Raw genomic sequence first — 26,893 nt, forward strand, 5'->3', positions numbered from 1 at the left:
CTTTTAAATTGATTTCAGAGATTATTGTTTAATAAAACACTATTTACTACAAAAATTATTCCATGGAAATTTAATTACCTTGAATTGTTCTGATTCAATATGCTTTTAATAGATTAAAATCAAATGTATAAGAAAAATCACTGTAAATAAGCTTCTATTACAAGGAAATATGACTTTAAAATTCCTATGTATGTATTAGCTTATGATCATGCTTATGAGAAAAAAATCTAAGTTTTAAAAAAATTTTAAATTATTATATATTCCCAGGAAATTTCAAAAATAATGGATAGAGTCCCCTGAAATCTACCCAGCTTCCTACCATGGTGACATCTTTGACAACTGTAGTATAATAGCAAAACTACAGACATTATTTAGCTTTGAGCAATTTTATATGCAGTATGTGTTTCTGTCGTGTGTGTGTGTATGTGTGTGTGTAGATCTATGTAATGTCATCACTTGTGTAGATTCATGTAACTACCACCATCATGATACAGAACTCTTCCACTAACATAAAGGAACCCCTTACACTACCTCTTTATAGTGACACCTATCCCCTCCCACCTTCATCTGTCTTGCAGCAACCACTAACCTGTTCTTCATCTCTATAGTTGGGTCATTAGGAAGACAACGGATGAAACTATACAATATATAACTTCTGAAATTGGCTTTTTTCACTAAGCATGATGCCCTTAAGTCCATCCCAGTTGTTGCATGTATCAACAGTCTGCTCCTTTTATTGCTGAGTTGCGTTCCATTTTATACAACCCACATTTATTCAAACTTCTGTAGTAATTTTAAAACTACTAGGTTCTTGTTTAATGCAAAACTAAATCTGTTTTATTTATGGAAAATGTTTAAGGGGCAGGGGATATAAGATCACAGTTCAGACTGGCTCTTCTTATAATATTCTCTTTTTAATCAGTTTTATTGTGGCATAATCTGGATACAATAATATGCTCTCATTTTAAGAGTACAGTTCAGTGACTTTCAAAAATAATACAGTCATGTAAAGACCACCATGGTCAAGATCTAGAGCATTTCCCTCACCCCCAAAAGTATATTCATCTCCTTTTGCAATCCACCCCCTTTTTTTTTTATCATGAAAGGATGTTGAAATTTGTCAAATGCTTTCTCTGCATCTAGTGAAATAATCATATGATTTTTATCTTTCATTCTATTAATCTGGTATAGCACATTTATTGATTAGTGTATGTTGAACCATCCTTGCATCCCATGGTTAAATCTCACTTGATCATGGTGTATGATCTTTTAATGTGCTGTTGAATTGGTTTGCTAAAATTCTATTGAGAATTTTTGCATCTATATTCATCAGAGACATTGGCCTGTAGTTTTCTTTTCTTATACTGTCTTTACCTGACATTAGTGTGAAGGTAATTCTGGTTGTAAAATGAGTTTGAAAGCTGTTCTTTCTTCCATTTTTGGAAGAGTTTAAGAAGTTTTGGCATTTATTCTTGTTTAAATGTTTAGTAGAATTCACCAGTGAAACCATCTTGTTTTTGGTCCTGGGCTTTTCTTTGTTGGGAGGTTTTTGATTATTGATTCAATCTCCTTACCCGTTATTGATCTGTTCTTTTTTTTTTTTTTTTTTTTTTTGCGGTACGCAGGCCTCTCACTGTTGTGGCCTCTCCAGTTGCGGAGCACAGGCTCCGGACGCGCAGGCTCAGCGGCCATGGCTCACGGGCCTAGCCGCTCCGCGGCATGTGGGATCTTCCTGGACCGGGGCACGAACCCGTGTCCCCTGCATCAGCAGGTGGACTCTCAACCACTGCGCCACCAGGGAAGCCCTATTGATCTGTTTTGATTTTTCTGTTTCTACATAATTCAGTCTTGGTATATTGTTTGTTTCTAAGAATTTATCCATGTGTTCTATAGTATTCAATTTATTTGTGTATAATTGGTCATAGTAGTCTCTTATGATCTTTTGTATTATTGTGATATCAGTTGTAATGTTTCCTCTTCATCATGATATCACTGCTGTCTTTGTCTCTTGTTACAGCTGTTAAAGTTTATCTTGTCTGATATATTTATCACTGCTGTTTTTTGGTTTCCACTTGCATAGAACACCTTTTTTTATCTCCTCACTTTCAGTCTGTATGTGTCCTTAAAGCTGAAGTAAGTCTCTTATGGACAGCATATAATTGGGTCTTGTTTTTTGTTTTGTTTTAATCCATTCAGCCACTCTTTTCTTTTTGACTGGAGAATTTATATCATTTACCCTTAAAATAATGATTGATGGGTAAGGACTTACTAATTCCATCCTAATTGTGCTCTAGCTGTTTTGTAATTCCCTTGTTCTTTTCTTCCTCTCTTGCTGTCTTCTTTTGTGATTTAATGATTTTCTATAATGGTATGTTTCTATTTCCCTTCTCTTTATCTTTTTATATTAATGTAGGCTTTTGCTTTGTGATTACCATGAGACTTACAAAAAATATCTTATAGATATAACTCTATTTTAAGGTGATAACAACTTAACTTTGGTAACACACAAAAACACTACCCTTTTACTCCCTTCCCACATTTTGTTTTTGATGTCACAATTTACCTCTTTTAATATTGTGCATCCATCAGCAAGTTATTGAAGTTATAGTTATTTTTAATAGTTTTGTTCTTTAGTTTTGTCAACCTTTACTAGAGTTGACTGGTTAACACACCACCGTCTTATAGTATTATATTCTGAATGTGACTATATACTTACCAGTGTACTGTATACTTTTTTACATTTCATGTTACTAATTAGTGTTCTTTTGTTTCAGCTTGAAGAACTCCGTTCAGCATCTTAGAGCAGGTCTAATGCTGATTAATTCTCTCAGCTTTTGTTTGTTTGGGAAAGTCTTTATCTCACCTTCATTTTTAAAGACAGCTTTGCTGGGTAAAGTATTCTTGATTGGCAGGGCAGTTTTTTCTTTCAATACTTTGAGTATATTATCTCACTCTCTCCTGGGCTGCAAGCTTTCTCTTGAGAAATCTGATAGTTTAATGGGGGTTCACTTGTATTTGAGTATTATTTTTCCTCTGGATGATCTTAAATTTTTGATTTTAGACAGCTTCATTATAATGTGTCTTGGAGAAGATCATTTTGAGTTGAAATATTGGGGTGACCTATTAACTTCATGAAGTTGGATGTCCAGATATCTCCCCAGATTTGGGAAGTTCTTAGCCATTATTCCTTTAAACACGCTTTCCGCCCCTTTCTCCATCCTTCTCCTTCTGGGACTCCAATAGTGTCTACAATGTTTCTCTTAATGGTATTCCCACAGTTCATATAGGCTTCCTTCACTCTTTTTCATTTTTTTTTCTTTGTTCTCTACTGACTGCATAATTTCAAATGTCCTTTTGAAATTAGGACTTCATAGAATTGTCCTTTTGCTTGATCTAATCTGCTTCTACTTCATAGAATTGTCCTTTTGCTTGATCTAATCTGCTTCTGCTGTTCTTATCACATTTTTAAATTTCATTCATTGTAATTATTCAGCTCCAGGATTTCTATTTGGTTCTTTTTTATGATTCTATTAAGCTTCTCATTTTGTTTGTCATGATTTCATTGAATTGTCTTTCTCTGTTTTCTTGTAGCTCACTGAGCTTCCTTAAAACTGTTATTTTGAATTCTTTATCAGGCAAACTGCAGATCTCCATATTTTTTTTGGCTCTGATTCTGGAAAATTATTGTGCTCCTTTGGTGATGTCATGCTACACTAATTTTTCAAATTCCTTGAAGACTTTGCTACTGTCTTCAAATCTGGAGAAGCAGTCACCTCCTCTGGTCTTTCTGACAGGCTTCAGGAGAGAATTACCTTCTGTCAGCCCTGCTAGTAATTCTGAGGCTTTCTCAGATCTTTTCTATGGTGCTCCACACTTGTTTCAACTTACAGCAGAGTTCTTATGCTTGTATGCCTTCTTTCAATGCTGTAAAACTAGTTCAGTTACTGATAGCCTCCTTTTTGCTTTCCCTAGGGTGGTGCTGCATGCTCAAGTTTGTGGTTTCTCCCAGGCCTGCACAGTTAGGCCAGAATTTGAGTTGGTCTTATAATCAGTCAAAGACAGGGTATGTCCCACTACTAACTCTTTGTGAAAATTCACAACATCATCATTATGTGCCTGTGTTTGTGTATGTATTGTGTTTTATTGTTAACAACAAAATGTGCAGAATCTCACTTTAGGAGATGTCTTATGCAGCATGGTGTGGGAGGATACAGACAGGAGGCTCTTAAGAGTCTTGGCTGGGGTCCCAGTCTTTGGCCTCTCCATGGGGAGAATGCCTGTTAGGGTTTCCCTTAGCAACAGGCCTGGAATGGTCTGCTTAGAACAGTGACACACCAGGCCACATGAAAACAAACTAAGGAGCAAGCATATTAAGGCCAAGAAATGCTCAAGTTCATCCAGCTCCCCAGTGACCTTTTCCACCTGAACAAAAGTGCCTGGTGTCACCACTCACTGGGCAGTGGCTTTGGTGGACAGAGAGCTAAAAGGGAGTGAAAGCGACAGTGTCCCCCAAGCCCCACCATCCTCCCTTCTCCATGCTGGGAGTCAGAACTGCTGCCTTTGCTCAGTGGCCTTGTTTCTTAAACTCTTTCTCTCTTGGGATTTCTTAGACTTAAAAACAAAACCAAAACAACAACAAAAACCTATTTGTAATGAAATAGCAGAAACACTAATTTCACAGTGCTAACACCTACATGTTGAGGGGGGGATTGGCTTTTGGTACCAAAAGGTATCATTCCAAATCAAAGTTACTCTCTGGAGGTAAAAAAATACAAGAAAGTTAAGAGGACAGATTTTGCAGGTTGGTAACAAAGAGGAAAGTCTCCAAGAACAGGGTAGAGATGGGGTCTGCTGGGCACCTGTAGGGCAAGGACCACTCCCACCCCATGGGGTGCCAGGACCCCTCCAGAGCAGTGGGTTGGGGCTCAGCAGCCACCATACTCTGCCTTCACCTGTTCAAGAACGAGCACTCCACGTTCAGCCCCTTTCCGGGCATAGCTGGGGATGGTGCCTGTGAACACGTGTCTGTGGGGCATGACAGGGACTCTTCATGAGGCTGGGGCATCATCCATCCAGACCAGGTTTTATCGTGCGCAAAGCCTAGTGCGCTCACTCCTCACCAGATGCTGGCCACAGCCTTGCTGGAGGAGGAGGCCAGGTCTGCTTCAAGGGCTTGTCCTATCGCACTTGCCAAGAAAGGCATTTTTTGAAGCTGGCTCCACCCCTCCCTCCCAAACTGCCTGCAACCAGCTCGCTTCCTCACAGCAAAAGGATGGGCCGTCAATAAAGGTGTCTGGAGGCAGGGAGGGAGGCAGTGAAGAAACCGGAATACAAGCAGGACAGGAAGTGAGCCCCCAGCTGCCTGAGATGCAGGTGGGAGAGAAAGGGTCTGAGGAGGACAGAGAGGACGTGGGCTGCCAGAGACAGCAAAGCAGCAGCAGAGTGAGGAAGCTGCAAGGTCGGGAAGTCGTGAGCAGAGGGGAACCCCAAGACCACGGAAGGCCCTCCCTACAGGAGGCCCAAAGAGAATGGGGAACTGAAGTACAAAAAGGTGACCCCTACAAATTGGGGACTGAGGCACAAAGCGATGGGACCCTGAAGTGAATGAGGGCCCAAAGGGGACCTGAAGCCCAAAGAGACGGTGGAGGCAGATGCGTAAGAAGGGGAGGCTGAGAGCCCAGACACTGAGGTGTGAGAAGAGATGGGAGTTGGGGGAGCAAGGCCTGGGGCAGTGGGGCCCCAGAGCCCCAAGACCGGAGAGGCCGATGGGCGAGAGGCAGGGCATCCACCGGTGCGCCCCAAGGGAAGCCGCGCTCCGCCGTGTTCAGCGGCTTCCAGGCTGCTTCGGCACGAGGGCCAGGTGCCCGTCTGACGGGCGGCAGTGACGCGGGAACCCCGGCCTGAGCGGCTGGCCGGGAGACGCACTTCTTGTTTTAGAACATACCCAGGGTTGTAGACGGGCACTTATTCATCTTGCTGCCCCTGGTGTCCTTCTTGGCCAGGCCCTGGCCTGGCGGCCCCGTAGGGCCTTGCTTCTCCATTTTGCGGAAGACCCGAGGCGGCAGCGGGCGGGCTCTTCGTGCGCATGCTCCTCACACGGCGCCACAGCCGCCGGCTCCTCCGAGGCGGGTGTGTAGCTCGGCGGGCCTGGGGTCCCCATGCTGCAGAGCAGAAGATGGACGAAGCTTTGTCCTTGTGGGACCGTCACGGGCCAAGCCACGGGCAGCTGGTGGGCGGCCTAACTGGGGGCTGCAGTGGGCCGGGGCGTGGGCTGCACGGCGCTTCTGGTGCTAGCCGCTGATTTGCCCCAGGGTGGCTTCCGTGCTGTCCATCTCGCAGTTGCCGCCTTAGGAGGCCTTGGCGGTGGCCCAGGCCACGCGTTCCCGCAGGCCCCACTCGTCTCCCGTGACAGCCTCCGAGCGGTCACCCAGGCCCAGCCGGCCGCCCGGGGCTCTTAGGCTGCCCGTTCTCTAGCGCCGCTTACTTCGGGGCCCAGCAGATGCCGGAGAGCAGGGAGCCCTCGCGCAGGACCTCGCAGGGGCCGCTAGCCGCCTCCTGCGCCCGCCGGGTCTTCAGAGATTCTCCGGAGAAGGTAAGAGTGAGGCTGCGCCTGCGCTCGGGCACAGGGCACAGGGCCTCCGGGATGCCCTTGGGCTCCGGGAGGCTGCGGTGGAGCGAACCTTGGCCCGCGCGTCGCGTCGAGTGGCGGCGGCTGTGGGAGGAGTCGAGCGGGTGGAGCCGGCCGCTCTCGCTGCTGCGGCGAGATCAATATTATTCTTCATAAGCAAATCAGCCGGGAAAAGGCATTTGAATATAACAAAATTTCTTTTATCTACAATTTATTATTATTCCGTCAACCCCAGTATACGTGGAGTAGGGTTTCAGAGTTGGAAACACACAGACCTGTGAGAAACAAATTCAGCAACTAGAGTACGGTGTTTATGCACAGTTCGAAGAGCCAGGCAGAATTTGGCCTTGGGAGGAGTCCTGTGTAAAATATCACAGGCTCCCATTGTTCTTACATAAACTTCAACACTTTCTGAAGCATCAGCATTTCTGATTGTTGTGTGTGTCGGTTGATTTCCAGAGTGTTGAAATCATTGTGTTTGTCAATTTTGGCCAAGTTTGTGGATGTTCTTGTGGAGAAGATTTGCTCACCTCACTCAACCATAAGTTCCACTGAAGAAGGTCCTTTTGATTTGACTTACCCATATTTTTCAGGAAATATAAACTATGTTTATAACTTCTAATAATTTTTGGTGGAAAAATCCAAAGTTGTAGCAAATGAATTTATGTTACATGAAACAGGACTTATTGGGAAAACCAATAGTGACATTGTTTGCCAAAGAAGAAGCTAGAATACTCTCTTTTGAGAAGTGAGGTACAAAGATTACACAAATTTCAATGATTAACTGAGAATTAAAACACCCTGAAATCTTGTACTGCAAAGTTTATTCATATTTCTAACTTAGAATTTAACCCATTTGACAGATAAGTGTTTTGCCAGTTAGATCATACTTTGGTTGATACATGTGGGGGAGAAATATTGTATCAGGGTTTATGTGCACAAACAATAGAAAGTGACTCTAATTCAGTGTTGTATGTCAATTATACCTCAATAAAACTAGAAAAAAAATGACTAGCTCTTTTAAATAGAAAAGAGTTAATATAAAGAAGATTGGGAATTCAGACAATTGGTTTGAAGTTCTAAAACCAGGGTTGGAGAATAGGCAGATGTGGCAGGTATCCACATCTATAAGGCATCTTATAGCTTGGTAGACAGAGGTTCTGCAAGGGTGGGGCAGGCCAAAAGGACTGGCAGCTGTGCTACCACTGACAAAGGATGCTCACCCAATTCTGAGCAGTTGGCAACACCCACATCATGCAGTGTAGTTGTGGATATGTTATTCTCTCAGTGTCAGGAGAGCAGAGCAGGTCAATGATTCTGCTAGTCTGAGGCTTTGACTTGGGGCAAAGCGTTTAAGGGAATGGGCCGTCAAGTCAGACTTTCTGAAATTTAAACCCAGATGGGTTCTCCACTTTCTAATTGTGAAATTTTAGACAATTTATGTGACCTCTTTCACCTTGGTATCCTCATCTCTGAGATGAGAATAATTGTCTTTTGGCATAAATGACTTACTACATGTAAAATGTTAGAACACTGCCTGGAACATAGAATCTGATAAGTTTTTGTTCTTCTTCTCCTCATTCATATTCACCTGAATGTACAGCCTGAACCTGTTCCCTACCTGCCTCCTGGACGGTTCTGTTTTATGTCTGTTTATGTTCCTCAAGTTAAAGTGCCCCAAACTGCAGTCAGCATTCATTTGGCGATTCTCAGCACTGCTCCTCCTCTGGTCATTAATTTATAAGCTTTTTTTCACTACCACCTAGGCAACAAATAAATTGTAAACATCTTCTTCTCACTCAACTTCTTCATCCAGCCTCCAAGTCCCAGAGAACTTATCTCCTTGAAATCCTGGTCTGGCCTTTCTCTCTCAATTATACTGATTTGATAAGCTTCTCCTCATCTCATGTTTAGATTACTCTAATAGTTTCCAGTGTGAGTTCCTGTGGAATCTTACCTCCCTCTCACCACACACACACACACACACACACACACACACACACACGCCTCTCTTTCTTGCAATATGGTTATAACTGTAAATTGTTAGATAAATCTTGGCAGTTAGATTATTAAACAGTATTTATAGATAGTACATAAAAATGCTATTTTTGCTTTCGTTTCCTATTTTGTTTTCCTTGAAGTGAATATTTTTAGGTGCTTTCATTTGCTTAATATTCTGTGGATTTCTGTGATTTATCCCTAACCTCGTGCCCATTTGTACAGATCTCCTCTCAGTATGTACAGCTGTAGCTATATGATGTTAGCTGGTAGTCTAAAAGTGTTATCTTCTTTAAGATGTCTTTCCAATAAATTTATGATCCACTCCAGTGACGACAGGATGCCCTCTTTGTTGAAGATTTAACATCTTGAGATCCCCCTTCACCATCTTTCTGGGGGTACTCTTCACCTCTTACCTATGTTAGGTCCCTGTACCTATGTTAGGTCCCCTATTCTCTGGATCCTATATCTTCCTGTTTCTTGGTTTCCTTCTTCATTTTTTTAAATGAGTTTTATTTTTTAGAACAGTTTTAGATTTATAGAAAAATTGAGAACACAGTACAGAAAATTACCATATACCCCACATTCTGTTTCCTCTATTATTAACATCTTACAGTACATTTGTTACAATTAATAAACCAATATTGTTATGTTATCAATAACTAAAATCCATACTTTATACAGATTTCCTTAGTATTTACCTAATGTCCTTTTTTTTAGCATCTTCATTGGAGTATAATTGCTTTACAATGGTGTTAGTTTCTGCTTTATAACAAAGTGAATCAGTTATACATATACATATGTTCCTATATCTCTTCCCTCTTGCGTCTCCCTCCCTCCCACCCTCCCTATCCCACCCCTCTAGGTGGTCACAAAGCACTGAGCTGATCTCCCTGTGCTATGCGGCTGCTTCCCACTAGCTATCTGTTTTACGTTTGGTAGTGTATATATGTCCATGCCACTCTCTCACTTTGTCACAGCTTACCTTTCTCCCTCCCCATATCCTCAAGTCCATTCTCTAGTAGGTCTGTGTCTTTATTCCCGTCTTACCCCTAGGTTCTTCATAACTTTTTTTCCCTTAGATTCCATATATATGTGTTAGCACACGGTATTTGTTTTTCTCTTTCTGACTTACTTTACTCTGTATGACAGACTCTAGGTCCATCCACCTCACTACAAATAACTCAATTTCGTTTCTTTTTATGGCTGAGTAATACTCCATTGTATATATGTGCCACATCTTCTTTATCCATTCCTCTGTCAGTGGACATTTAGGTTGCTTCCATGTCTTGGCTATTGTAAATAGTGTTGCAGTGAACATTGGGGTACATGTATTTTTTTGAATTATGGTTTTCTCTGGATATATGCCCCAGGTGTTATTTTTGAGAAGACTTTCAGGAAGCCAGAAAAAATGACAGCTGCCTAGATCTGCATCTCCCAATATTTCTGGTGAAAGCAATACAGAAGAATAAGATGAACAAATAAAAATTTGTAAAAACAATATCCACAGCATAATCCAAAGACAAAAATATGTCTGAACTTCAAAATAACTATAAATTAAGAGAGAAAAACTCCAAATCCCAGGAAGCAGTCTCTCTCACTCCTGCTTAGAGACCTCAAGCTTTTGCAATGAGCAAGAGCAGGTGGAAAAAGCTTAGGAAAGAGAGAAGAGTTGTGATTGTGATGGATCTAATTTGATCCAAAACCATGGTCGGAAAGAGTTAAGTTCACACTAAATGTGAAAAGGAAGAATCTGTCTCGAGAGATGAGAGTGAGATATACAGGAAGGGAAGGAAAGGATATGCAATTTGAAGTGTCACCTCTTGGTACCTTGAGAGAAGAAAAAAAAATAAAATTATAAAAGTACTATGTGTGGAGTAAAGAAATAATCGACACTAATAACAGAGAGGTCAAATACAGAATAAAATTTGTGTTGTAACAGTTTTAAAAATAAAATCTTAAAGACTAAAACATGGAAAAGAAGAAAAATAGGCAAAATCAAGCAAGCAATGAGATTCTTCACTGGGTTGGTCTCTCTCCAGTCCCTTCTTGAGAATGATATTCTCTTGAAATCTCACCCAGAGTTAAGCAGTTGAGGGTGAGATCATTTTCTTGGCATCACTCATGTTTGAAAGATGCATCTCTTTTAACAGAATACTGAAATTAAAAGTACAGGCATTGAGCAGCACATATTGAGTCTTTTCCTTTCTTTTTATTTCTTCTCATTTTGGACTATAAAAGCTCAAAATACCTGTTGGGTAGTCTTGGGTGAAGGGTGATAATGTTGATGCCTGCCACGTGTTGACACTGGAAGTTACAAAAGTAGGTACCTAGATAAGAGCTACTCAATTTCATGTGATCTGAGTATATGGAAAAGGGCGGAGGAGCCCCACAGAACAAGCTAGTCCTGTATGGTCTCACGGTAAGCCATTTTCCCCTTGAGTTATACCCCAACTCGTAGTAAGGTCCATTTTGAAATTTCAGCTAAAATAAGATCAAGCAAAGGAGTGATCTTTTCATTGCATGAGTCAGAATAATAAAGGTGGAGATACATATTCATGAGGAACAGAGTAGAGTCTTCTGGTCTACACAAGGAGAAAGTCTGTCTGAGAAAAAAGCCAGGTAGAACCAAGCATATTCAAGTAATTGAAAGAAAGAGACACAACCCTCTGGATTCCTCGGATCCATTCAATTCTGAAGCATAATGCATCCCTGGACTTGCCAGTTAAGTGAACTTTTTTGTTTGTCTCAATATCATTTCACTTACAATGAAAAGTAATTATTTATTATAATGAAAAGGTTTTTAATTAATACATGTCACTACTGTACCTTGTACAAAGTTCTATGATAGTAATTACTCCCTTTTTTCTGTATAGCATTGTAAGAGAAATTAATTTTATATTAAGAAAGATCTGTGTTTAAATCCTGGCTCTGCCATTAGTTGTTATGACTTTGGCAAATTTCTTTTTAACATCAGCTTTGGTTTCTTCATATGTAAAACAGAAATACTTTTCTCAGATAATTCTGAAGATTATAAAGGATAAGTTAATGAAAGAGTTTAGTATTGTAGCTAGAGCCAGATATCTATAAATTGTGCAGTTCTCACTTTCTTTTGTTGCTTCTCTAATTAGAATGAGAGAACCAAGGGGCAGGATCTGCATCTTATTCCTTTTTGTATTCAGAGTACCTTGCAGCTTAAATCCACCAAGACCATTATTTACTCTAGAGAAAACAGGCTTGTGAAGGAAAAGTAATCAGCATATTTTACTCCTTAGATGTGCAAAGCATTTACATCCTCATAATCATGTAAACACTGAATATTAATGGAACTTTAAAAATTAACTGTACTGGGAAGATGAAGACATTAGGAAGTATATTTGCTGTGGTAGAAGGTGAAAATTGGCTAGATTTAATTTCCCAGACTTCAAGTCAATTGACAAGACATAATAGTGAAAAATCAAGAAACAACCGCATGTTATTTAGAAATACAAAGACCAAGACAAAAAAAAGAAAAAAGAGAAAGAAAGACCTGTTAATAGCAGCATGAATAAAAATAAATAGATTGACTTCTTGCCCTCTAGGAGTTTACAGTTTAAATGAAGGTACGCATGTAAACTCACTGTATATAAATGGGAGAAGATAAATGCAGAAGATGCTTCAGCAGCACACAGAGAAGGCACTTTAGGTTCCGGGAGTAGAGACAGGAGAAGAGGTCAGAATAGATGTTCTATCAGAAATGATGACAGAACCAGTCTCGGAGCATGAGTAAGTGGTATCCAAGTGAGAACAAGGGAGAAGGCATTTCAGGCAGATGAAATGGCATGAAGCCAAGAGATCATCAAAATGCATGAGAAGTACTACTAGAGAGTAAAATTCAAGAAGTAGACACACAGGAGAAAAGGCTGTGGACACCAAATTTGGGGAGCAGACCCTAGAAGGCTCTTTCTGAGGAATTTGCATCTGTGTTGAGAGAGAAGCTAAACAAGGGAATACAGCATTTTCACAAGTAATTCCATATAAAATGTGTGAAGAATAGATTTCCAGAGAAGATAGATGTGGCAGGCAAAATTCTGAAACATGACCCGCCCCCCAATGTCTTTTCCTCTTGTATAATCCCCTCTTATTTGAATGTGGAAGGAACCATATATATAACGATATATCACTTTAGGGATTATGCATGTTATATGGTACAGTTGACCTTAAATTAGGGAGATTATCAGGGCAGGCCTAATGTAATCACATGAGCATATTAAAACCAGAGAGTTTTTCTCAAGCTAGTGGCAGAAGGGGAAGTCGGCGAGATTCAAAGCACAGCAAGGATTCTCCATTTACCGCCAGGTTGAAGACAAGAGGGCCACATGATGAGGAATGCAGGCAACCTCTAAAAGCTGAGAGTGACCCCCAGCTGACAGCCAGCGAGGGAATGGAGCTCTCAGTTCTACAACTACAAGAACTGAGTTCTTCCAACAACCTGAATGAGTTTGGAAACAGATTCTTCCCCCAGAGCCTCCAGAAGGGAATGCAGCCCTGCCCACATCCTGATTTCGGCCTGGGCAGAGAATCCAGCCATGTGATTCCATACCAGACTTCTAATTTACAGAACTATGACTAATAAGTGGGTGTTCTTTTAAGCCACTAAGTTTATGATAATTTATTACACATCAATAAATTCTTAATGTGAACTGATAGTTGGAGAAGAACATTGAGTCCCAAATGTACCAATATCAACTTACTAACAAAAGATATAAACACAGGCTCAGTAATTTCTTCCCTAAGGAGCCTGATCAAACTGTGATCCTAAATGAGGCTCATTTTCCAAGCTTCCAAACAAGTTGCTGAGATCCACAGAGAATAAGATGCGTTCACACTATTAGCCCGCTGATGGTTTGGAGACATAAAGCTGATGCCTTTGCCTTGCCCTGAAGACATATGCGAATCTACAGACAGAAGGGATGTTGCCTCCTCCTTTGTCAAAACCTCTGTCTCCTTCCGGCCAGTGAAGGGAAAAGAGTACATAAGGCCTGGTAGTAGTGAAGTCTCCAGGTTGAAGGAAGTTGGGTGGCGAGTCTTCTCCGTTCTGATGTTTTCATTCCCACTGCTACAGCAGTGGAGAGATGTGGGAGGCCACCTGCCCTTCTTAAACAATCCATTGTGATTTTGGGGTAAGATTGGTTAAAGGGAATGGGTGGGAGGAATGCAGGATCGTAGGGGACACTCTCACGCTTAGTACTTTTGCTAAGCGTGGTGCTGAGTTTCTGAAAGGTAGGAGGAAGAGAATAGGTTGAGCAGTGGGCACAGTGGGGATCACAGTGACCTCACTGTCCCAAGCTTCAGGAATTTCCATCGCAAGGAGTCCCGGGTACCACTCTGGACTCCTTTCCTCTCTTGCTGTATGACCTTGGCCAGCCTACTCATCTCTTCAAGATATTTTTCCTTATCTCTCAGATGTGGACATCACTTTGGACCCCTGCTGAAAGACTTTATCCTGGATCGTGTCAGCCCAAGGGAGGTGAGGAGTTGCAGCTGAGATTTGAAAACATGGAAGGAAAAGACAGCTGAGAGAAGAAAGTTGAAAGATACGGAGTTGTCACTCTGGCTCTTCTAGAGTGCTGTCCCAGCAGTCACCCTTGAGCCCCCATGGAACAAGTCCTCGGTCTAGAAAGAAAGGATTTCAGTCTCTTCTTGATGTGACATTGTTCTCTCATTTCCTCACAGATCACACCCCTGCCGATAATGGCTGTGGAAAATGGCTCAGTTCATCCTGGTAGGACTTACAGACCAAAGTCAACTCCAGATACCCCTCTTCTTCCTCTTCTTATTGAACTGTATGTTCACTGTGGTAGGGAATTTGAGCTTAATTAATCAGATATGCCTGAACTCTCATCTTCACACTCCCATGTATTTTTTGGTCTTCAACCTGTCCTTCATAGATCTCTGCCACTCCTTGGTCATTACGCCTAAACTGCTGATGAGCTTTGTGTCAGAGAACATCATCTCCTTTGCAGGGTGCATGACTCTGTTGGGTTTTTCTTTTGTTTCTTTGTCCATTCTGAATGCTGTGTGTTGACAGCCATGGCCTATGATCGCTGTGTGTCCATCTGTAAGCCCCTTTTGTACACAGTCACCATGTCCCCTCAGGTCTCTTCTTTGCTGATGTTTGGTTCATATGTAATGGTGTTTGCCAGTGCCATGGCCCACACAGGGCACATGGTCAGATTATCCTTTTGTGATTCCAGCATCACCAACCATTACATGTGTGACATCTTCCCCCTCCTCCAGCTGTCCTGCAGCAGCACTGATGCCAGTGAGCTGGTGGATTCCATTATTGTGAGCACAGTTGTAATAATATGTAGCTTCATTATTTTTGTTTCTTATGCTTTGATCCTCTCCAGTATCCTCCACATCTCATCAGCTCAGGGTTGGTCCAAAGCCCTCAGTACTTGTGGCTCCCACATAATAACTGTTTGCCCTCTTCTATGGTTCTGGGTTGTTTACACATCTCAAGACCTTTTCTGATGGTTCTGTGGGTCAGGGGGAGTTCTTCTCAGTATTTTATACCAATGTAGTCCCCATGTTGAACCTCCTCATCTACAGTCTAAGGAACAAGGATGTCAAACTTGCTCTGAAGAAAACCCTAAAGAGAGTTGCGAACTAAGCAGAAACAGTATTGCTGGGTTGTTGTGTGTGTGTGTGTGTGTGTGTGTGAATGTGTTTTCCCATAATTTTGTTCAGAACAAGGTTTTTGCCTTAGATCCTTTTTTCTGTCTAATCATGCCATTTAAACATGCAAATATTATTGAGTCTCATGATTGATCTCAGTTCCATGCTTACTCACTGAATGAGCTTTATTCTTAACAGTGGGCTCCAGAGACTCAGCTTGATTCCTACTCCTTTTCACACCACCTCCCACTTTGCTTCTTTCCATGTACTTTTCATACATCAGCATGAATGTGGTCTGATGCAGCCACCCCTCTTTGTTTTCCCTAAAAACAATGTTAATGTAGCCCTTTCTGTTTTTAACCATTTGAGGAGTTCCTTCTGTGTAAGTTATAAATTTTCTAGAATTTCAGTGCTCTTTTAGTCATGGTTTCTATAGTACTGCATTTCCAAACTCAGCAAAGCTTCAATAGTATCTATGAGATATTTATGCTTAGTTAACAGGGATCACAAGTATTAGCTTATAAGTATGGAATGTGTTAATACCAATTAGGAACTGAGAGAAATGAACCTAGTTACTTTAAATCAATTTAGTCTGACTCATTGTAATAGCATCAGGGGTATGATGTATATGTATATATACATGTATCAGATATGTACATAATATGTAATGTACATGTACATAATTTCGTTTACATCTCTGCCTAATCAAATAGAATTTGACCACCTAGTGTTTACTCCTTTCTCCTATATGGTTAGACTAGACTCTGGTAAAATAAATATTCATGAAATTAATAGTTTGAACTTGTTTGATACAGATGTTTTCTCTAAAGCAAACTAAAAGTTTTTCTTAGTAAAAACTTCCTTTTTTTCAGAAAATGAGTTTTCTTAAAATTCGTGGCCATAAATCTTCAAAACGGTGAAGAGTCTGGTTTGATACAATAGAAGGAAATGCCATTCTTTTTTCAGTTTGAAGTATAGCCTTCTGCATTTCCGATAAGGCAGGTCTAGTGGTAATGGAATCCCTCAGCTTTTGGGTTTTCCTGGGTCTATTATAACATAGGTATCTTTCAAATTGACTATTTCAGGTAAACAGCACTCCTGTTTGCAAACTAACATGTTCCTCCTGAAGAATTTGGATCCCTTTTGGAAAAAAGAAGAACTGTTTGGTTTGGTTATAAAATAAATGAGGAAAAGCGTGCAATTTTACCTTCAGAAACTAAGATAAAATCGGGATTTGTTGTACTACTTATTATATACATGAAATTTAAAACCTGTCTCCAGTGATTAATGATGTTGAGCGTTCTTTCATGTGTTTGTTGGCAATCTGTATATCTTCTTTGGAGAAGTGACTATTTAGGTCTTCTGCCCATTTTTGGATTGGGTTGTTTTTTTTTTGTTACTGAGCTGCATGAGCTGCTTGTGAATTTTGGAGATTAATCCTTTGTCAGTTGCTTCATTTGCAAATATTTTCTCCCATTCTGAGGGTTGTCTTTTGGTCTTGTTTATGGTTTCCTTTGCTGTGCAAAAGCTTTGAAGTTTCATTAGGTCCCATTTGTTTATTTTTGTTTTTCCATTTCTCTAGGAGGTGGGTCATCTCACACCGGTCAGAATGGCCATCATCAAAAAATCTAGAAACAATAAATGCTGGAGAGGGTGTGGAGAAAAGGGAACACTCTTGCACTGTTGGTGGGAATGTAAATTGATACAGCCACTATGGAGAACAGTATGGAGGTTCCTTAAAAAACTATAAATAGAACTACCATACGACCCAGCAATCCCACTACTGGGCATATACCCTGAGCAAACCATAATTCAAAAAGAGTCATGTACCAGTATGTTCATTGCAGCTCTATTTACAATAGCCAGGACATGGAAGCAACCTAAGTCTCCATCAACAGATGAATGGATAAAGAATATGTGGCACATATATACAATGGAATATTACTCAGCCATAAAAAGAAACGAAATTGAGTTATTTGTAGTGAGGTGGATGGACCTAGAGTCTGTCATACAGAGTCAAGTAAGTCAGAAAGAGAAAAACAAATACCGTGTGCTAACACATATATATGGAATCTAAGAAAAGAAAAAAGTCATGAAGAACCTAGGGGTAAGACAGGAATAAAGACACAGACCTACTAGAGAATGGACTTGAGGATATGGGGAGGGAGAAGGGTAAGCTGTGACAAAGCAAGAGAGTGGCATGGACATATATACACTACCAAACGTAAAACAGATAGCTAGTGGGAAGCAGCCGCATAGCACAGGGAGATCAGCTCAGTGCTTTGTGACCACCTAGAGGGGTGGGATAGGGAGGGTGGGAGGGAGGGAGATGCAAGAGGGAAGAGATATGGGAACATATGTATATGTATAACTGATTCACTTTGTTATAAAGCAGAAACTAACACACCATTGTAAAGCAATTATACTCCAATAAAGATGTTAAAAGAAGACAAAAAAAATAAAATAAAATAAAACCGGTCTCCAAAATGTAACCTATGCATGTGTTAGTAGAAGATAATAAAACCAAGTAAATAAATTAGGTGTGCCTGCAAAGCGGCTGTGGCATTTTTAGAACCCCAAAATGCATCATGGTAGGTAAAATTTTGTTTCTAAGAGTGGCAGCAGAAATATAACAGACATATCCCTGCTATTGTGCACAGTCCTCATGCTTGGCTTGAACCGTGGTTAAATTGGATTGCATTTCAGTTTCCTCAGTAGGATTGACAGTTGCCTTGCCCTAAATTTTAGGCTACTAGAATGCTAGGTATCAGATACCACACTGAGAAAACTACCCTTCATCATTGGTATGTTACCTTCAAGTCTTTTCTCTTTACATCTGCAGATATATTTAGGGGGAAATGGGAGTGATATTACACATAAATTTATGCATTCTTTTTCCCAGTTTTACTGAGATAAAACTGACAAATAAAAATTGTATATATTTAAGGTATAAAACATGATTTTATATATACACACACACACACACACACACATTGCAAAATGATTACCACAATCAAGCTAGTTAACCCGTCCATCAGCTCACATAGTTACCACTTTTTGTGTGTGTGTGTGGTGAAAACACTTAAGATCTACTCCCTTAGTAAATTTAAAGTATAAATCCCCAGAACTTATTCCCATCATAATTGAAAGCTTGTACCCTTTGACCAACATCTTGCCATTCCCTACACCCCTTAGCCCCTGGCCACCACCATTCTACTCTTTGCTTCTATGAGTTTGACTTTTTTTAGATTCCACATGTAAGTGAGATCATGCAGTATTTGTCTTTCTGTGTCTGGCTTATTTCACTTAGCACCGTGTTCTCAGGGTCCATCCATGTTGTTGCAAATGGCAGGATTTCCTTCTTTCATGGATGAATAATATTCCAACGTGTGTGTGCGTGTGTGTGTGTGTGTATCACATATTCTTTATCCATTCATCCATTGATGGACATTTTGGTTGTTTCCATATCTTGGCTACTGTAAATGATGTTGCAATGAATATAGAATTACAGATATTTCTTCAAAATCTTGATTTCATTTCCTTTGGATATATACTCAGAAGTGGAATTGCTGGATCATATGGCAGTTCTACTTTTAATTTTTTGAGGAGCCGCCATACTGTTTTCCACAGTGGCTGCACCAATTTACATTCCCACTAGCAGTGTACAAGGATTCCCTTTTCTCTGCATCCTCACTAACACTTGCTATTGCTTGTCTTTTTGGTAAAAGCCATCTTAACAGGTGTGAGGTGATATCTCATTGTGGTTTTGATTTTCGTTTCCCTGATAATTAGTGATGTTGAGCACTTTTTTGTATACCTGTTGGCCATTTGTACGTCTTCTTTGGAAAAATATCTATTCAGTTCTTTTGTCCATTTTTTAATCAGGTTTTTTTTTTTTTTTTTTTTTTGCTGTGGAGTTGTATGAGTCCCTTGTATATTTAAACCCTTATCAGATCTATGGTTTGCAAATATTTTTTTCCCATTCTATAGGATGCCTTTTCATTATATGGATTATGTCCTTTGCTCCTGCTCTCTGTTTTTTGATCCCTTTCTGTCATGAGCATTTTCCTGTGTCAGTAAAGATTTCCTTCTATGAAAACACTGTTCCTGATGCCATGCTCTCTCATGCCTTTTAGACTTCTTACTGATATTTCTTCTTAGGATGGTATTTCCTCTGGAAAGTTTACTTTTACTGCGTTCTTTTACCACCACCACCATCTCTGTCTAGATTTTTCTCCTTTCCTATATGTATATATAGAATTAATAGCTTGTTATATAAGGGAAATATGGCTTCTTAGTATTGGGGTCCTTTTTAATTATTTAGTTTTTGAGTCCATAATGCATTCACATGGTTCAAAATTCAAAAGCTACAGAAAGGATATACAATGAAAAGTCTCCCTTACATTCCACATCCCCCCAGTTACCTACTTGTTCTCCCAGGAGGCAGCCAGTCCTATCAGTTACTGTCAGTGCTGTCAGTGACATTTTATTCACATATAATAAAGTTCATACATATTAGCCCACTGATTTTACATAAATGGTAGCATTCTGTGTGCACACTGGTTTAACCTGCTTTTTATCTTATATATACCATTTATTGAGACACAGCTAGAGAACGAGTAAGACTTAGGATCCAGGAAAGAGTAAATTCAGAAGACTAGTGGAGTCCCAGGATGACAGCTGTGTAGCTAGCCTAAAAGCAACCAGTCCAGACTGGAACAGTGGTTTAGGAGGGTTTTTTCCACTTAACAATACATTTTGGATATCATATCATATATATATATATATATATATATATAAAAAGATAGTCATATATGATATATGTCTTATATATATAAAGATAGTCTTAGTTTTTAGTACACCTACATAAAATTTTTGTACAAATGTCCAAAAAAGTATTTGAACAGTCTCTTTTTGATGGATAACTAGGTTAATCCCAGTTTTTTGTTATTGTGAAAAAAGGTTAAAATTAGTAAACCAGTACATAAATCGTTAGGCATGTGTATAGGTTTTTAGAGTGCATTTATTTAGCCTAAGGATATGTATATATGTAAATTTGATAAATATTGTCCAGTTGCCCTAATAGAACCTATTTCTTTGATTCATGTAAGTTTAAATTACCTCTCAGTCCAAATCCACCCTTCTGTACTTTTTTTCATGATACTGGGGCTAAGCCTCTGGAGCTTATATTTCTGCTTTGCCAGCTGGCTTACTATTCGGTTCCACCAGTATTCAATGCCAATGCCAGAAATAAAAAGCATCTTAAAAATATGAAAACAAATTGAAACAGGTTACAGGAAGATGACCTGAATCGTCTTGGCATCGATTTAATCACATGCAAGGAAAAAACAGCAAGTGCTCCACTCCCAAATGTCATATTGGATATTATGTAAATAAACAACTAACCAGAGTTGAAAATATAGGTTCACTCTTTCAGTAGATATGAAAAAAACCAAATGTGTGGGCATGTATCTTGGAGGATAATCTTCCATTCAGTGTCATGTTCATGAGATTGAGTGCCCAACTTCCCACTGGAGAATCCATGTAGGAGAGAAACACCTCCCCCATGTCCCTAGGCTCACAGAAAAGAGGCACATTGACCTAGATGCAGCCAATTGCATGCTTCCACCGGAGAAATTAATCTGATGGGAATGATGTGAACACAGTGAGACAGTTGGGAACCATTTTGGTGGCTGCAGCATGTCCAGGGGCCGTGCCAGTTGTATGGAGCAGGGGTGTGGCACTGTAGCAAGACTGTTCCTGCTGAATACGCCCTGCTCTTGGCCTCTGGGTTGCCTCGGTTCTGCCTTTTCTCCAAGTATAGCTTTACAGGCTCACACCAAGTGCCTGCATCCCCAGTATTCTTTCTGTAAATTACTAGAGTGACTTGCTTATCAACATAAATCCTGAGACAGGATTTTCCCCTGCGTCCATATATGCCAAATCATGGACAAACTGGCTAAAGATATGTACATGAAAAGTTAAACATTGTGAAAACTGGTTTTAGGGTGTTTTGATTCATGATTAATGATTGAAAGTGGTAGTTTTTGTAACCTCCTCTGTACCTCACTTATCAAAAGAGAAAATTCTAGCTTCCTCCTCTGGCAAGTAATGTCATTATTGGCTTTGCCAATAATGAATCCTCTTTCATGTAACATCAACCTCATCTGCTGTGATTTTGGGGTTTTGCCTCTAGAAACTGTTAGAGATAAGTTACGTGCAAATTTTCCTTCTATTAAAAAGTATGAGGAAGACAGGATCAAAAAGACTTAGTTCACCTGAATTGTCTAATTTAAGCTACTCTTAAGTCACATTCTCAAGATATTTGGTGATAATACCGTGGCACTTTGGTGCCCAGCTAAATTCAGCATAATGTTAATTTAACTCACTGTGGACTCTAGAACCCACAATATTTATTCAGGATTAAATGTGGAACAGAAGAGAATAAACAAGACAGCAAGTACCAGATAATGCTCGTTGTCTCTCAGCTCCACACTCTTTTCTCCTATGTATTTCCAAGGTTAGAAACCTGTTGCCTACATATCAAAAACACCCCTGACATCTTGATACAATGGCAAATAATTTAAACATGTCCCTTGTCCTGGAAGAACTGAAAGTCTGTGGTGGAATCTGACAAATATTTATACTTACAGTGAGGAGAATAGGTACATTTGTATCCAAGCATATAAGATTGATTTAAGAGGCTGGGAGACTTAATGGAGAAAGTAATGTTTCAACGGAGAACCGAAGAAGGATATGAGTTACCTGAACAAAAGTAGAAGTGTGTATTGTCGGGTGAGAAGTGTGGGAGCACAATAGGGAGAGTGAGGAAAATTCAACAAGGAAAAGCATGAAGAAAGGGCCAAAGATGGCAGAGCATGAAGCACTTCAGGGAGAGCATAAGCATGCAGTGGAATTTATTTGGCAATTACAAATTAGGATTGTAAGGAATTACAACAAAATGTTAACAGCAGTACATTTTGGATGATGTCTAAGGTGTGGCATAGAATTTAGGCTGAGGATCTTCTCAGTCCCCGCAGGGGCTCGAATATAATCAGGTGTCCAAAGCTAAGGTTGGGCACCAATGGAAGAAGCTAGGGGAGATTGCAGCAGGCCAAAGAGGATGAAGGCTCGCAGAGATTTAGCATATGCCTGCCAAATATTGAGTTTAGGAATAGGGCTGATATCTCTGCTTGATGGGCATAGATACCCATATTGCCCATTTTGGTTACTTTCAGCTCAGAAGGGAATATAGATGAACCAACGGAACACAGACTTCAGAACTTGTGACTGTGTATTACTGGGGAAGCATAGAAAGACGCCTCCCTCTCCAAGGTAACCAGTCTGAGAAATTCTTGCTGTTTTCTACATACCTCTGTTATTTAGAAGTAGAACACTAAATGAATTCACTGCTCTGATCTTTCTTTCAGTGATGACTCTCCCAAATTGCCTGAGGAAATAATTAGGGGTAATACTCATTGATTCATTAATTCAATCATTCTACAAAAAATTTTTGAACACCTATCATAGTAGGTGCTACGTGTGGGATATAATACAGAACAAAACAGAGTTCCCTACATTCATGAACTCACACTATGGTAAGGAATTGTAGTTATGAAATATCCTATTCTCCTAATTTTTATGATTGAATATCAAACAGAAAATAGGTCAAAACGTGATTAAGAAAAATCAACCCATGAAGGGAGTAATTTGGTTTCACTCAGAGAAAAATGGCCCCTTTTCATTTGTGATTAATATTGTTCCTTTTTAAAGGAGAGAAGTTTTTTTGGTATCACCCCATCTTTCCCAAGTATCATCAGAATTACAATTGTAATTAACAAATGAAACGCACCAAATAATTTATTTCATTATGAAAGCTAATGATAATGGGTGTTTGCTAATGAAAATGTTCATGATGGGATTTACTCTGACTCACAGAGTCTCCAAATAACAGTAGGAGAGGAAAAGTAAACTCTTAGCTAAGATCACTGAGAAAACCTGCCTGGAAGATTTTGATCTTCCAGCACCTGTTTCTAAAACTTTCTCTTCTATGTAGGATGGCCAGAGTTGGAGGTTAAGACAGAAACCCAGTAATGTTAAACTTGTTTAGTTGGCTAAAAGAACACAGATTTGGGGAAAGCCTTTATGATCTAGGGCTAGGCCTAGATTTTTAAGACTTGACATCAAAAGCACAGTCTATAAAAGGAAAAATTTGTAAATTTAGACTCATCAAAATTAAATGTTTGGCTCTGTCAAATACCCTGTTAAAAGGATAAAAAGACACAGAGATAGGGAGAAAATATTTGCAAGCATATATCTCACAGACGTATCAAGATTATGTAAAGAACTCTCAAAAACTTAAAAGTTAAAAAAAAAGAAACAAGTAGAAAATGAGAAAAAGACATGAGTAGACATTTCACTAAAGAGGACATGCAGGTGGCAAATGAGCACATGAAAAGATGTTCAACATTATCAGGAAAACATAATTAAAACCACAATGAAACAACATTACATATTTATCAGAATGGCTAAAATAAAAGTGACAGCACCAAATGCTGACAATGATATAGAAAAACTGGATCAGTCGTAAATTCCTGGTGAGAATATAAAGTATTATAATCACTATGGAAAACAGTTTGTTTCTTCTAAAACTGAACACGTGATTACCTCGCAGTTAGAACCTTGGGCATATATCCCAAAGCAAGGAAAACTTTTCTTCACACAAAAACGTGGATGAACTATTGATACAGGCAACAACCTAGATGAATTTCAAGGGAATTATGCTGAGTGAAAAGAGTCAATCCCAAAAATGTTACATATTATATCATTCCATTTTTATAGTATTAAATGAAAGAGTAATGCTGGTAGAGAGCAGATTAGTGGCTTAAGGATTAGAGTTTAAGGCTGGGAATGAAGTTTAAGGAGGAAAATGAACATCATAAGTTAAGAACATCACAAGGGACCTTGTTGTGGCCTCTCCCGTTGCGGAGCACAGGCTCCGGACTCGCAGGCTCAGCGGCCATGGCTCACGGGCCCAGCCGCTCCGCGGCATGTGGGATCCTCCCGGACCGGGGCACGAACCCGCGTCCCTGCATCGGCAGGCGGACTCTCAACCACTGCACCACCAGGGAAGCCCCACAAGGGATCTTTGTGGTGATAAAACTGTTCTGCATATTGGCTGTGGTATCGAATACACAAGCCTACGTATGTGATAAAAATTGTACAGAATTAAACACACACACAGGGACTTCCCTGATGGTGCAGAGGTTAAGAATCCACCTGTCAATGCAGGGGACATGGGTTCAATCCCTGGTCTGAGAAGATCCCACATGCTGCGGAGCAACTAAGCCCACGCACCACAAATACTGAGCCTGCGCTCTAGAGCCAGCAAGCCACAACTACTGAAGCCTGCATGCCCTAGATTCTGTGCTCCGCAACAAGAGAAGCCACCGCAATGAGAAGCCCACGCACCGCAATGAAGAGTAGCCCCCACTCGCTGCAACTGGAGAAAGCCCGCGCACAGCAAGGAAGACGCAACGTAGCCAAACACACACACACACACACACACACACACACACACACACACACACACGCATACATGAATGAATAAAAGTAAAACTGGGAGAATCTGAATAAGATCAACGCACTGTATCAGTGTCAATATCCTGGTTGTGCTATTATACTATAGTCTTAGGATGTTACCGTTGGGGGAAATTGAATAGAGGATACATGGGATCCCTGCATTATTTTTATAACTGCATGTTAATCTACTATTTAAAAGGTTTAATTTTTTTAAAAAGATAAAAGATATAGGCTTTTATCTCAGAAACAGAGAAATTAAGGCATTTAAGGGAATTTGTAAATTTTATTCTCCTTGAAACTAAAATCTTAGGATATCGCCCATTTAGATTAATTTTATTGTTATCTTGAATTTAACTTGAGATGAACAATATCAATGTAATCAACGTTGTATGTACTAGAACAGCTTTCTTAAACTTTAGTGTGTCCTTAGCACATATTGTCATGGGGCATCCTATGTGCATGTTGCTCCTACCTGAATAAATTTCCCCACTAATAAAGCCACCCAACACACCAAGGGATCCCAAAGATTCAAAATGGGCCCACCAGAAGTGTGTGTTTTTCATCTCACATCAGTACAGGTTGATGAAAATAAAGTTACATTCAAGCAACTTAGGCTCAGTATTCAGAATCAAAGAGTTGATAATATATGCCCGATCCCTGTATGCTTTTATGACTCATTCTCCTTGTGTGTACGAGGTTGCCCATGCCCAACACGGCCAAAATCCACCTTTCTTCCCTACCCCTTCCACTACTTCTGCATCCAAATAACTTTTTAGTTATTCTTCACCTGGACTATCCTTCCAGAAATTTCTCTTCAATTCTCTCCATTCCCCAAAGCATCCATACTCTTCCTTTCCAGGGAAGATTTCTAGCAGCTTTACAGCAACGAAAGCGTCATACAATCCTGAACATAAAGGAGAAAGGAAGACCAAGGCTTCAAAATACTCAGTTTCTGGGCTGCTTCAAGATTTAGGAACTCCATCATCTCCATATCACATATCACACATCACATATCACAGTGATTGGTGATATGACTCACTCAAGTGAATCACAGATGTTTTTAATCTGTGATTCACTTGGATTTTTATTATTTAGATTAAGCCTACAATTTCATCTAAAACTCAATAAAGATTGTGTTATTTACCAAAGCAAGTAAAATCAATACTTATTTAGCAGGAGTTCAGATGAACCCAGAGGAGATTCATAATGTCTGATGAAGTTGTGGATTTCATTCATTCATGGTGAGATGATCTGATTTGGCTCCATATTTATTTGTTGGGATGAATGCTTCATGAGAACTAGAACCATATCTGCATAGCTCAGTGCTGTATCCCCAGTGCCAAATGCAGGGCCCAGTACATTATAGATGCTCATTTAAATGCTTCTTACAGGGATATGTGGAAAAGGATAAAAGCAATGAAAGTGGCCACCATCCAAAGCAGCAGATGTGTGTGGGAGGTGGGAAACGAGGGACCAAGGAAGGGGAATTCTGTGTCAGGGCCTGGTAACAGCCTTGGAGAATGTGGCTGTACTCCCATGGGGTGGTCTCTGAACTGTGGCAAGAGAGGGCAGCAGGCACGGCACATCTGACAGCAACTCAGGGGCAAGAGCAGCTGATCTTCTGCTCTGCAGAGCAGTGTATCCTCCAGTCTTGGGGTATAGGGAAGGTTGCAGAAGGGAGTAGTGTGCTGCCAGTGAGACGACTGGTTCCTGAGCACAACAAGATCTTTCTGGAGATTCCCAGAAATTCTTGAGGAAATTTCACAGGAGTTGAATTCCTGCATTAGCTAGTGGAAGTACAAAAGCAGAAGTGGAAGCAGACAAAAATGATCTATTTTAATGAATCATTAGTAGTTTTTAAATCTTAGAATTAGAGGTCATCTAGTGCAACCACCCCCATCCATGGTGAAATACCTTTTAAGACATTTCTGGCAAATGATCGTTCAGCTTCTTCCCAGTTATTTCTAGTCATGATCACTTGGAAGAAGAGCCATCTCAGATTTTAGATATCATGAATCTGACAAG

General features: G+C 40.1%; 1 protein-coding gene across 1 annotated transcript; it reads left to right on the forward strand.

Annotated features, from left to right (window-relative positions):
- The first annotated feature begins 14,028 nt into the window (after positions 1–14,028).
- On the forward strand, positions 14,029–16,048 carry LOC101274059 (olfactory receptor 143-like). The gene is given in 3 exon segments (XM_033407463.2): positions 14,029–14,648; positions 14,651–15,091; positions 15,093–16,048. Coding segments are annotated over 3 exon segments (906 nt in total). The 5' UTR covers positions 14,029–14,372; the 3' UTR covers positions 15,282–16,048.
- Positions 16,049–26,893: the final 10,845 nt, after the last annotated feature.

The sequence above is a fragment of the Orcinus orca genome, chromosome 8 (assembly GCF_937001465.1).
Source record: "Orcinus orca chromosome 8, mOrcOrc1.1, whole genome shotgun sequence".
Lineage (NCBI taxonomy): Eukaryota > Metazoa > Chordata > Mammalia > Artiodactyla > Delphinidae > Orcinus > Orcinus orca.